The sequence below is a fragment of the Eubalaena glacialis genome, chromosome 11 (genome assembly GCF_028564815.1).
Source record: "Eubalaena glacialis isolate mEubGla1 chromosome 11, mEubGla1.1.hap2.+ XY, whole genome shotgun sequence".
In the NCBI taxonomy this organism is placed as follows: domain Eukaryota; kingdom Metazoa; phylum Chordata; class Mammalia; order Artiodactyla; family Balaenidae; genus Eubalaena; species Eubalaena glacialis.
In genome coordinates this window covers 4,872,533-4,885,846 of record NC_083726.1, presented here as the reverse complement: position 1 = coordinate 4,885,846, position 13,314 = coordinate 4,872,533, and the positions used below count along the sequence as shown (strand labels likewise).

Below are 13,314 nucleotides of genomic sequence, written 5' to 3'. Positions count from 1 at the left end.
CATCCCCTGAGGCCTGCCTCCACCTTGGACTACCAAGACGTCCTACCCTCGGAGCCCTGCTTCTAGCACCATCTCCTCCAGGAAGCCCTCCCTGACGCCCAGGCAGGCTATGAGCCTCCTCAAGGCTCCCATAGCCCCCGCGAATCCTTCTGACTCAGGCCGATCACTCTGGGTTCAAATCGTCTGATTCCTTGTCTGTCCCCCTCCTGGAATCTGAGCCTCTTGGGGACAGGATCCTGTCTAATTCAGCACAGGTGGGCCTTCAGCGAGGCTGCCACAAGGACAAGAGGGCCCAGGGCAGCCGCCCCTCACTGTCCTCGAGCTGGGGGCATCTGCCCAGGTCTGCAGCCCCAGGACAGGCAGGAGCCGTTGTCGCCTGTGCAGCTGGCAGCCCCTCGTAGCTTAGCAGCAGGTGTCCCGCAAAGCTGCGTACTGGGCGGTAGCCAGCAGGCTTCTGCTCCAGACCAGGCCCGGCTACAAAGGCTTTGTGCCCCCTGATTCAGTCCTCACGGCCGCCAGGGAGGCACTGGCACCACCCTCTCTGCAGACGAGGAGACACAGCCCAGATGACTTGCCCAAAGTGCAGAGCCCAGTGGGGGACCCCGGCTGGAACCCAGGCCCATGGCCTGGCGTCTGCGCCATCTCCTGAAATGCACCGTTTTGTCCAGAGTTTCTAACACTTTTTTGACTGTGACCCATATTCAAAAATCTCCATTAGGACTTCCCTGGTGGCGCAGTGGTTAAGAATCCGCCTGCTATGCAGGGGACATGGGTTCGAGCCCTGGTCTGGGAAGATCCCACATGCCGCGGAGCAACTAAGCCCGTGCACCACAACTACTGAGCCTGTGCTCTGGAGCCCGCGAGCCACAACTACGGAGCCCACATGCCACAACTACTGAGCCTGCATGCCTAGAGCCCGTGCTCCGCAACAAGAGAAGCCACTGCAACGAGAAGCCCGCGCACCGCAACGCAGAGTAGCTCCCGTTCATCACGACTAGAGAAAGCCCGCGCGCAGCCACGAAGACCCAACGCAGCCAAAAATAATAAATAAATAAACAAGTTAATTTTTAAAAAAAAATCTCCATTACGTCGTGATCCAGTCCAGAAACAAACTGTTCACGAAAAAATGCTTATGATGCGTCTTGGTATTTTCTGCTGTCTTTTAGTCCAGCCTAGTTTATTCCATTAAAAAAAAAAATCCTGGGCATGACCCACTAAATTGATTTCTCAATTCCTCACTGTGTGAAAAACTGGGTCTCGTCCAAACATCTCCTCTGAAGGGCAGGCAGAGGAGGCAGGAGAGGAAAGGGACTCCCACGACGTCGCACCCAGCTCAGGGCTCACCTAAACCTCACTGCTGAGGGGCTGTGGACGGACAGACAGACAGCCCGGGGCCCACCCGCAGGCTGCTTACCTGAGGTAGCACTGCCGCTCCTTGCCCGGCCAACCTCTGCAAGGAGCTCACCTGAGGACCCGTGACAGGCACTGCAGTGATGGTTCCCAAAGCCTGGAAGACAGAGGAGGGCGGCACTGAGACAGGACACGGCACCGGGACCCACGCGACCCCACCCAGCTGGCACCCGGCGACTCTCGCCAGCCTGGCGGCGCAGGGGTGCCTTGGAGACAGCGAACTCTGCTCTCCTCTCTCTTAACGGTAAGCTTTTAAATCACGAAAGTAATATGTATCATGCAAGAAATTTTGGAAACGAAAAAGAAAAAGAATGGCATCCCCAGAAAACTGTCACTGTCTCACATTAGCTTCCTTTTTTAAGTACGTTTTCTCTATAGCTGTACAGGGAATTCTGTAACCTGTTTTTTTTTTTTTTCATATTGATTCCCTGCAAACATTTTTTGTTATTTTATTTGACCTATGAACATACAAACATGCAAAGTGAAAAGGAGGGAGGAAGAGGCAGAAAGAAAATGAAGGAAGGAGAGAGTTTGAGAGACAGAGAAGAGAGAGAGAGAATAGAGCAGGAAAGACAGAGAAGGGAGAATAAGGAGTTTATTAGATTTATAAAAATTACCTTAAGTTTACAGAGTACACACAGCTCAATTTGCCTATAGTTGTGACCTGAATAATCCTGCCAAATTTCAGGACAGGCTATTTAGTAAACATGATGTATGTCTTGACAAAATAAAGGAGGCTACTAATAAGAACCAGTGAAGGTTAATTAAGAAAAAATCATGCTAAACTTGGAGCTTCCTTCCTTCCCAGTTTCCTTGGATTTGTCTTTTCTCATTTCTCCAGAGTGGAATCCACTCTCATTTTACCCAAAGACACAGCACCACTCACACCAAACAGAATGTGATGTGTAACCTGTTTTTCTACTTGTACTTAAGGACATATTTAAGGTTTCCTGAAGTTGTTAGAATCTCCATAAATCACTCCTTTAATGGTTACAGAGTCTTTCTTTCAGCAGACATCATGCTATTTCCTCAGCCAATCCCATCCTCCTAGGAATTTGGGTTTTATTCCCATCCTTTTCCGATTAATAAACAGTGGTGTAATATACATCTCTATGGATAAAGCCATTTCCACATCACAAAGTATTTCTGTAGGACAGAGTCTGAAAACAGGAATCAATGGGTAGGAATTTTATTTATTCATTTATTTATTCAGTCTGCGTTGGGTCTTCGCTGCTGCATGCGGGCTTTTTTCTAGTTGCAGTGAGCAGGGGCTTCTCATTGCGGTGGCTTCTCTTGTTGCAGAGCACGGGCTCTAGGTGTGTGGGCTTCAGTAGTTGCAGCACGCAGGCTTAGTAGTTGTGGCACGCAGGCCCTAGAGTGTGTGGACTTCAGTAGTTGCAGCATGTGGGCTCAGTAGTTTCAGCTCACAGGCTCTAGGGTGTGCAGGCTTCAGTAGTTGTGGCACTTGGGCTCAGTAGTTGTGGCTCACAGGCTCTAGAGCACAGGCTTAGTAGTTGTGGCACATGGGCTTAGCTGCTCTGCAGCATGTGGGATCTTCCCAGACCAGGGATCGAACCCGTGTCCCCTGCATTGGCAGGCGGATTCTTAACCACTGCACCACCAGGGAAGTCCATCAATGGGTAGAAATTTTTAAAGGTAGGACTATTTTGGGCCCTTGATATATGTCCCCACTGTACTAACTCAGGAGGGGCCATGACCAGGGCTCACCCCAACACACCCTCAAATCTCAGCCTCCGAGTCAGGGCTCTTTCCAATGCATGATGGAATGGCCATACCTGCAGCCGGGTGGATATTTAGGGTGTGGAGATGGGAGATGACACCCTCCCAGGGACTCCAGGCCCACACAAATACAGAGGATGTGTTTTGGGGTGCCTGTTTGCCTAAGGTCCCTTTTCTAGGAATCAACACTACCTACAGCTGATGAAGGGGAGTTTCCACATGGCCACATTTGTACCCCATGAGCCTGCCTGATGGGGAGAGGCATCTCTCACTCAGGGCAAGCCAAACCACCAGTGACCCGAGAGGTTCTCTCTTGAACTTAGAAGCCAGAATTCTTAACAAAGTGTTAGCAAATCAACCCCAGCAATAATATGAAGGATAATACATCCTGAATAAGTTGAACTTATCCCAGGAATGCAAGGCTGCATCACCATGTGAAAATCAGTCAGAAAAAAATGATATGGTTATTTCAATGTATGCAGAGAAAGCACTGAACAAAATTCAACATCCATTCATGATAAAAAATTTCAGCAAACTAGGAAGAGAATGTAACTTCCTTAACCTGATAAAAGGCATCTATAAAAAATGAACAGCTACCATCATACTTAATGATGAATGTTTTTCCACTGAGATCAGGAATGAGGCAGGGATGTTCTCTTACCACTCCTGTTGCCATTGGACTAGAAGTCCTAGCCAGTGCAATAAGGCAAGAAAAAGAAATAAAAGGCCTTCAGATTAGGAAGAAGAAATAAAACTGTCTCTGCAGATGGCAGTAGCAACTATGTAGAAAATCTGACAGAATCTACAAAAAAAGGCTGTTAGAACTAATAATTGAGCTTAGCGAGGTTGTAGGATACAAGTTCAACATACAAAAAGCAATTGTATTTCTATACACTAGCACGAACATTTAGAAATTTAAAAAAATGTTTACCTGTCATTTGCAACAGCATCAAGAAATGAGGAATACTTAGGGATAAATACGACAATAGCTGTATAAGAGCTGTACACTGAGAACTTTCAAACACTGATGAGAGAAATTTTAAAAAGACCTGCATAAAGAGAGAGACATACCATAACCATGGATCAGAGGCCAGTATTATTAAGATGTAAATGCTCCCCAAATCGATCTATGGCTTCAATACAGCCTCCATCAAAATTCACCCCAAAAAGGGTAGAAAATGACAAGGTCCTGTTAAAATGCATGTGGAAATGCAAAGGACCCAGAATAGCCAAAACAACTTGAAACAAACAAAAAACAACATCAAACAAACAAAGTGAAGGACTTATATTTCCCAACTTTAAGATCTATTATAAAGCTACAGTAATCGAGACAGTGTGGTATAGGTGTTAAGTTATGCAAATAATAGATCAATGGAACTAAATAGAGTCCAAAAATAGACTCAAACATATATGGTCAATTGATTTTTCAGCAAAGGCTGCAAAGTCCATTAACATAGTGGAGAAAGGACAATAGTTTCCCAAATGGTGTTGGAACAAGTAGATACTCATATATTAAAAACAAACAAGACATAACTAATCCATACGTCTCACATATTTTTAAAAAACCCAAATGGATCAGAGACCTAAATGTAAAGCCTAAAACTGTAAAATTTCTAGGAGAAAACACAGGAGAAAATCTTTGGGGTTGTGGGTTAGGCACAGTGTCTTGGATACAACACCAAAAGCATAATCCATATAAAGACAAATTAATACACTAGACTTCAAAAAAATTAAAAACTCCTGACGTTGGAAAGACAGTGTTAAAAAGAATGAAAAAACAAGCCACAGACTGGGAAAAAAACATGTGCAAATTACCTATCTGATAAAAGACTTGTATCCAGAATGTATAAAACAACTGTCAAAACCCAATAACTGGAAAACAAACAACCCAATTAAAAACTGATTTGAACAGAACACATCACTAAAGAAGATATGCTGATGACAAATAAGCAAACGAAGAGATACTAAACATCATTAGTTAGAGAAATGCGAATTAAACCACAGTAAGACACCACTGTGCACCCATTCAGACGGCTACAATAAAAAAGGCTGACCAAGTCCAGAGCTGGTGAGGACGTGGAGCAGTGCATGCCCTACTCTTGGGAACATAAAGCAGTGCAATCACACTGGAACAGTTTGGCAGTTTCGTAGAAAGTTAAATATACATTTACTGCTATGGACTGAATGTTGATGTCCGTCTCCCCAAAATTTGTATGTTGAAATGCTAATCCCCAGTGTGATGCTTTTGGAGATGGAGCCTTTGCGGGTGATCAGGTCATGAGGGTGGAGTCCTCACGATGGGATTAGTGTCTTCTTAAGGACAGACCTAAGAGGGCTTGCTTCCCCTCTCTCTCTGCCACGTGAGGACACGGCAAGGAGTCTGCCATGGTTTAAAATGTTTGTGTCCCCCTAAAATTCGCTTGTTGGAATCCTAACTCTCAATGTGATGGTGTTAGAAGGCAGGGCCTTTGGGAGGTGCTTAAGCCAGGAGGGGGGAATCCTGATGAAATGAATGGGATTCGTGCCTATGAAAAAGGCTGCAGAGACTCTTAGCTCCTTCCCCCAGGCAAGAATACACCAAGAAGTCTGCAGCCGGAAAGAGAGCCCTCACCTGACCATGCTGGCACCCTGATCTCCAACTTCCGGCCTCTAGAACTGTAAGCAATAAACTTTTGTTTACAGTAACCACCCAGTCTGTGGTATTTTGTTACAGCAGCCTGAATGGACAAAGACAGCATCCATCTGCAAATCAGGAAGAGGGTTTGCACCGCAAACCAAATCAGCCAGCACCTTGATCTTGGACCTCCCAGCTTCCAGAACTGTGAGAAATAAATGTCTGTTGTTTAAGCACCCCCCCCCCGCCCCCCCCCCCAGTGGGTGGTATTTTGTTATAGCAGTCCCAACTAAAACATTCTACCCCTAGGCATTACCCAAGAGAAGTGAAAGCACACGCCCACACAGAGGCTTGTTCCGGAATGTTCACAGCAGCTCTACTTGTGATCGCCCAAACTGGAAACAGCCCAGATGTTCATCAACAGGTCCACAGATGAACAAACTGTGGCAAATCCACCCAATGGAAAATGACTCAGAAATAAAAAAGGAATAAGCAATTGATACACACAACGTGGATGAATCTCAAAGTAATTTTGCTGAATGGAGCCAGACAAAAAAAAGGACTTATTATTGTATGATGCCATTTATATGAAATTCCAGAAAATGCAAACTCATCTAAAGGGATCAGAGGCTGTGTGGAGATGAGGGGATCGGAGGAAGGGATCAAAGACACAGGGAAATTTTTGAGGGTCAAAGGTGTGTATACTATCTTGATTCCGGTGATGGTTTCACAGGTGTAGACATATGTCAAACATCTTGCACACTTTAAATATGATAATTTATTGTATATATTATTCCCACAAAGCTGCTAAAAATAAACCCCCTCCCTATTCCTCCTCTTATAGCTCTCTGTCCCTGGAATGAGTGTCATCCTTCTCCAAATGACACAGCAGAGGCCCACAACCCACAGAGCTGCTTCTCCTGATTATGATGGGATGGCTCCTCCCTCCTCTGGAATTTTCCACCTGCCCTAAGTGGGCAAAACTCTGAGGTTCACGTCCTTCCAGCCAGCTGCTTGCCTCTCTGCATGAAGCCAAATTATCCACATTTAACTGGAAATTCACTGTGGACGTTTGTTGGAACAGAGCTTTATGTGCAATGCAGAGAGCATCCAAACAGACGCGGTCACTTTAAGAGGAAGCGTCTCAATCCACAGTGCCGTTTTCAGTCCCTCTCCAGCACCGCTAGGTGAGCCCTGCCCAATGCCAATTTTAAAGACTCTGCCCGCCTTCTGCAAAGGGATGGGCATAGAAGGCTGTGACCTCTCCCTCCCCTGGACCTGCTGTCTCATCGGCATCACAACCCCTGGGCCCCAGCCCAGACCTGGGCAGGTGAGAGGCAGGCACGGAGGGAGCACCATTTGACTCACAAGCTTCCAGACGATTCCATCAACCTGGGGACCACAGGATGAGAAGAAGCTGGCCTATCCATCCAGCAGGTTCTGTGATGAAAGGCCCACACGGGCACTTCACTCCATCAGTGAGCAGAGCTGTGTGGTCCCCTGGGTGCAGGGGTTCCTGCACGGGTGACGGGCAGCCAGAAGATCCCAGGGCCCCAGGAACACAAGGGCAAATCCATGCCCAACACCTACAGGAGCCAGAGAACAGGCACAAAGCTGCCTTCCCTGGGGACTCCCTTCTGGCTAAGATCCCCAGTCAAGCCCTCCAGGCGAGGGGTGTGTGCCGTCTGTGTGTTTTTCCAGTCCGTGTGTCTCTGTACACGGAAAGGCGTGAGGGTTGCTGTGTGTCCGTTTCCAGGTGTGTTTTTGTACCAGCTATTCCATTCCCTGGCATCCACTTGGGCGCCTGTGTCCTGTGTGTTTCCATATGGATTCTTCTCTGGGTACCTCTTTTGCTCTGGTCCGTGTGTCTTGCGGATACCACCGTCTGTGGTTCTAAGCCTTCACTGCAGGTCGGAGCTCAGTCCTCTCTCCTGACTTGGGACACAGGGGACATCTGTCCACACACCTTAGAAATTCGCAATCAGGGAGGGGGAGGGAGGGGACCACGAGAGGGAGGGGTGGGTGGAGGCTGCTGGGGGGTGCAGAGCCCCCGAGGTCGGAGTGGGTAGGGGGGAAGACAGGGGGAGCTTTACTTTGACCTCGTTCTCAAATACTCAGTTACCAAGAAAGAAACAGGACCCACCACGGGGGAAATAACCGAACGCCTGCGGGATGTTCACAGCACAAAGATCGTTCGCTTGCTGACTCCATGAACTAAAATACTGCCTGACTCCAACCCGACGGCTGGCATTTATACGACTGCCAAGGACTCGGGGTGTCCGATGGCTCTTTAAGGAGCACCTTACCGTGTGTGGGGTGCCCTCTGTGCCACAGCACCAGGAGGAACACGGAAGAACGGATGACTCCCTGGGTCAAAGCCCGAAGTCCCAGGCTTTGGGGAGGAGTTTGCTACAAAGAGGCGGCTGAGCAGGGTCCCTCCGCCACCCCGCTTCTGGGAACCGTGGGTTTCTTCCGGGAACACCAAAGCCCCCTTCCACCCCCTGTCCATCCTCTGATCGCCATCTATTTGCTTCTCTTCGCTCCAAGGCTTACCCCAGAGCGCGTTTTTCCACATCCTTATAAACCTTTAATTAACAAGCCAAAGAGACATTTTATCTGGCAGGGCCTGACCTTTCTGCTCCGTGGTGGAATTTATCGATACCAGCAGAAACAATCATCTCAGAGGCTATTTCGCCAGCACCGGATAGTTTATAGCCGCACTTTTGTCAAGATAAACAAGCTCCTTATGACCGCGGTTACAGCTCTAAGCATTTTAAGGGGGACAAAAAGGGGCATGAAAGTCAAAGATAACTTCACATTTTTCCTGCATCGGTGGAGTCCCTGGGGCAGCCTGGGAAACCCTGGAGAAGCTCGGTCGCGGCCGAGGCAGGTGGGAGGCGCCCAGGAGGCAGGTGTCTGTACACGGGGTGGGGACGGACTGGGCTCGGGGTTCTGGCTCTAACACCAGCCACGTGTGGCACCCTTGCTCTCCGTGCCCAGTCTCCTCGTCCACGACAGGAAGAGTTCCCGCTGCAGGGGCGGGAGGGGGCTAAAGGGAGCGGGCCTCAAGCATCAGCACAAAGCCTGGTGCACGTCTGGCTCCGTGAGCACTGGGTGCAGGAAGAGGGTCAGACCCGGCTGTGCCCGGAACTGGGGCACTGAGCGGGTGCCTGGGAGGGACGTACACCCTGGTGTCCGGGCAGGGACAGCCTCGGGGTCAGCCTCTCCAGGTGCCAGTCCTGGAGTGGCCCCTCTCTTGTTGGGCCAACCTGGGGAAGGCCCCTCTGCTCGCCAGCTCCTATCTCCCCGTCCCTAACACGGGGTGTACATGCTCACCTCCCCCGCAATAACCAGAGTAAAGTACACGAACATGAGGAAGTGTGAAGAAGTAAGAAAGGGAAACCAGTGTCCCAGGCTTCCTGCTGTGCTCAGTTCAACAGCTTTCTCCCTCGTCAGGGGACAGACCCCGGAGCCAGCCTGCATCCAGGCCTTTCATCGTGTGGCTCGGGAAAGGGAACAGGGTGCTGAGCAGGACGGGCAGTGCCCGGCCTCACAAAGGCTGCTCTCATCCCAGACCCCGACCCGATGGCTCAGAGCTGGCCTTTCTCATCTCTGCTGCTCTGCTGGATGGTGGATCCTGGAGTCCAGCCCAGGTACCGGCCCGAGCAGGAGCTTGGTGAAGTGTCTGATGGATGTCGTCAGACAAGGAGGGCCGGGGGCCCCCAGGGTCCAACTCCGGGACCCTGGCAGGAGATGCTCAGGGAACCGCTGAGGGGCAGGGGAGCAGGACTCCTTCAAACCTGCACACACGGTCACCCAGAGCCCCACTCCACGAGGCAAGCCTGCCCCCTGAGCCCCTGGGCTTGGCTCCAGATCCTGTGCCCAGCGAGACCCCAGACCTCACAGAGCCCCCCCTCCCGGCGGGACCCTTGGCCTGTGTGAATGGGTTTTGAAGTGGCCCCGTCCTGTCTATGTAAACGTGTTCCCAAAGCAGACAGAAAACCAGTCTTGGGGACCGGCCCGTCTCCAGGACAGGAAAGGACAACACCACGCGGCACCCCGAGCCAGGGTCCACCCTGGCCTTCGTCTGCCACATCTCGGTCACCATCCGTGAGCAGGCCTCCTGCCTGGGCTTTCCAAACGGGCCTGATAAGCTGAGTCCAAGGGCCTTGCACGCTGGCAGCAGGGAGACTGGCAGTCACAGCCAGCAGCACGAGAAGCGCCAGAGCCACGTGGCCAGCTGTGTCTCCCATGCGCCCTGGCCCTGGGACACGCAGCAGGTCGGCGAACTCAGTCCTCTTTCCTGGTTGCAGGAGGAGAGGAGGGCAGGAGTGGGATGGGGGCCACACTGAGCCCTGACCCACCCTCCACGTAGCCTCATGGCCCCTCTCCCAGGCCATGTAGGCAGGGCTGAGAGGAGGGAGAGTTCCCCAAGCCTCACAGCCGGGGAGGCAGAGACGCAGGGCAATGCCCCACCTGGACACCTTTTTCCAGAACTTTCTCCACTCACGGGACTCACAATTCAGGGTTGACCCCTGCTCTAACCCAGCCTGTACCTGGACAGACCATGCGTCTCCTCCTGACCCTGAACCCAACCTCTGACCCTGACCAGCTGCATGCCCTGGGGGTGTTCCCTAGCCTCTCCGTCCCTCAGTTTCCACAACTGTCAACCAGACAACCTCACACCAACCTCTCAGGACGGCTGTCAGCGTGAACTGTCGCAGTGGGCGGGAGAGCACAAGGCAGACCAAGCTTAGCCCTGGACCAAACGCAGACCACACACAGCCCCTCCAGAAGCTTGGAGTGGGCATCCATCCCCAAATTGGCAACATTCACACATTTTCGATTTAACGCCGGTGGCACAGAGGGTTTCCCTGGAGTGTGAGTTTGGGAGGCTGGTGGAGCGGGGGCATTTACAGACACTGAGGGCTTCCACACGCCTTTTCCCCAGCCTGACCCACCAAACCCAAACCACCGACCCTCAGACACATGCCCCCAGAGGAGACCCAACCCTGCTTCCGGTTGCACCCGGGACACCAGAAGCTATTTTAAAAACTTATTTCCGTTCAGCACTGGCAGAGCTGGCCGCACAGAGGGGCTTTCTCATATGATGGCACCAGGGAGGGGTTGCCAAGGCAAGAGCCACCTGGGAATGCAGTTGGGGCGGGGAGTGGCCGTGTGAATGCACGTGTGGTCTCGCGCCACCTTCTGGGGGACACTTGGCTCTCACGCTCCCGGGGGCCCGGGCTCCTGTCCACACGGGAGGGGGCGGAGCGCCTTGACCCCGTGAGCACGACAGTCACCAGAGAGACACATCCTGCCCTCTGAACTCCCGTCCACGTGTCATGACCCAATCACTGGGCAGAAAGGGCCACAGATCGCCGCTCAGAGGCTGCGGGATATGGATGGAGGGAAAAGTTTTCTATTTTCAAATCTCAGAACCCAGAGGAGAGAATCTTCTCAATCGGTGCTCAGTGAACTCGCCAAGGGAGCTCTGCTTTCCCTTCAGAGAAACCAAACGACGTGAAGCGAGTGTCTGGTGGGCACCACGCAGTCTCCCCCTCGGTTTACAGGTGGAGGAACTCAGGCCCAGAGGCTGAAGGCGTTTTCCTGAGGCCACGGGACTCTCGGCTGAAAGCTCAGGCCTCTTCTCGGCTAAGAGCAGGCAGCCGCGAGAAGAGAAGGAATGTGCCGCTGGAGAAAGGCTGGACCCTGCCCTGCCCCGCCCCGAACGGGCCACGCCATGGTGCAGGACACACAGGATACACAGGAAGCCACGATGGCTCCTCGTCCGCTAACTTCGCTCGCAGCCCGGAGCGCCAGCAGACACAGGAAGGAAGGCCGTCAGGAGGTCAGGATGACCGGCCGAGCCATGGACGACTCAGACGTCGAGAGTCCATCCATCCAAGGAGGTGCTGGGCCGGCGGGCGGTGGAAGGGGGGAGCTGAAGAACGTTGTGCAGGGCCAGCTCCCTCCCACAGGACACTCCCGGTGGCCCTGGACGTCAGTCTCCGGCTAAGCCAGGTCCTTCCTGCAGGCCTCCTGGGGAGAGGGTGCAGCCTTCACTCCCGTCTCCCACACCCAGTGCTGCCCGTGTGACCTGGGACTCAGTCTCCCCATCTGAGAAATGGGAGCTCAGCCTTCCCCTCTCATAGAGCTTCTGAAGACTTGGGAGTGATATTCGTGGAGCTCCAAGTGGGTCCCAGGGCCCCCTCAAGGTGAGGGCAGCACTAGCCATGGACGTTGGGATTAAGCCCCAGAAACTGGCACCACCGCCCTGGGGAGGGAACGGGCTGGTCAGGTGGCCACAGCTCGGTGTCTCTGGTCTTCAGCCCTCTCCGCATCAGGCTGTTGCCGTGGGACATTCAGGAGGGTTGGGTTTCTCCTCGTCTGTATGAAGACCAGTGTCTATGTCAACACAGATATGCAGATAAAACTCTAGAAAAACCGACAGGGAAGCAGTCCTAAAGAAATGACATCCACACGATGTGTTTCCTGTCGAGACTGCGTTGAACAAGGTGGGCGAGGCTCCTAAGAGGGCTCACCTGCCACCACAGGGCAGCCAGCGGGGCAGTCTTTGTCCACTGAGGCCCTGGGGCTGGAGAGGGACGTCCCGAGGCCACACTCTTGACCCAGAGCCTTGAGCCTTTGCCCTCTGCCGAGGTGTAAGAGAAGGTCGTCTGTGCCCCCGGGGCCCACCCCAGGATACGCTTCAGGCCCTAATTGACATAACTTTTCCCTTCCAGGGAAAGCCATCACTCAGGAGCAGGGAAAGCAGGGACTTCCCTGGGGGTCCAGTGGGGAAGACTCTGCGCTCCCAATGCAGGGGGCCCGGGTTCCACCCCTGGTCGGGGAACTAGATCCCACATGCATGCCACAACTAAGACCTGGCGCAGCCTAAATAAATAAATAAATAAATATTAAAAAAAAAAAAAAAAAAGAGCAGGGAAAGCAGCCGTCCAGCTGGTCACCTTCAGCCACCCGCCCCGCCCACTTCTGGAAGCACAGCCCAAATCAGTTCACGGGAAAGGTCTGCATCCTGAGTGGTTGGGGATACGGTCGTCTGCACAGGAGCGACTTGTTGCTGTGTCTAAACAGCAGGGGGTTTCGCGCCATGCCTGGACCGGGCAGGAGCTCGACCAGGGCTTCTGTGTCTCTTCATCGCCCACCAAGAAAGAAAAAGCAGAAGCTGAGTTTTGCTAAAGGAAGCCAGCCAGGTACTGCCGATTCCCTTCCCATTTACCACAGCATTTACCTCTGCCATGCCTCCTCCCCACCGAGGGATGTCGAGAAAGGGGGCCAGTGCCCCATGGCCAGCCTATGGTAGGGCCCGGCTCTCGCCAGAGCCTGAGCCCTTGGCCACCACGTGGCCAAGAACCCCAGACAATTTGGGGGTGGGGTTCCTGGGGCCCCCGTGTCCTCAGTCCCTAAATGTCCCTGCAGATCTGTCCCCTGGTTTCATCCCAGGTGGGCTGCCGGCCCCTCCCTGGCATCACCCCCTGCTCAGATGCCCACAAACATCCTTGTGGTGCAAGGTGAACTCTGGGCTG

General features: G+C 52.4%; 1 protein-coding gene across 5 annotated transcripts in view; it reads right to left on the bottom strand.

Annotated features, from left to right (window-relative positions):
• The window catches only part of PHF21B (PHD finger protein 21B), a 99,188-nt gene that overhangs the window by 24,025 nt on the left and 61,849 nt on the right, over positions 1-13,314 (bottom strand). For all 5 annotated transcript variants that reach the window (XM_061205472.1, XM_061205468.1, XM_061205470.1 and 2 more), the window contains one exon: positions 1,415-1,507. Coding sequence is in view for 4 of the 5 variants with exons in the window: in XM_061205468.1 (XP_061061451.1) it covers positions 1,415-1,507 (93 nt within the window). In the remaining variant the exon portion in view is untranslated. The remainder of the gene's footprint in view (positions 1-1,414; positions 1,508-13,314) is intronic.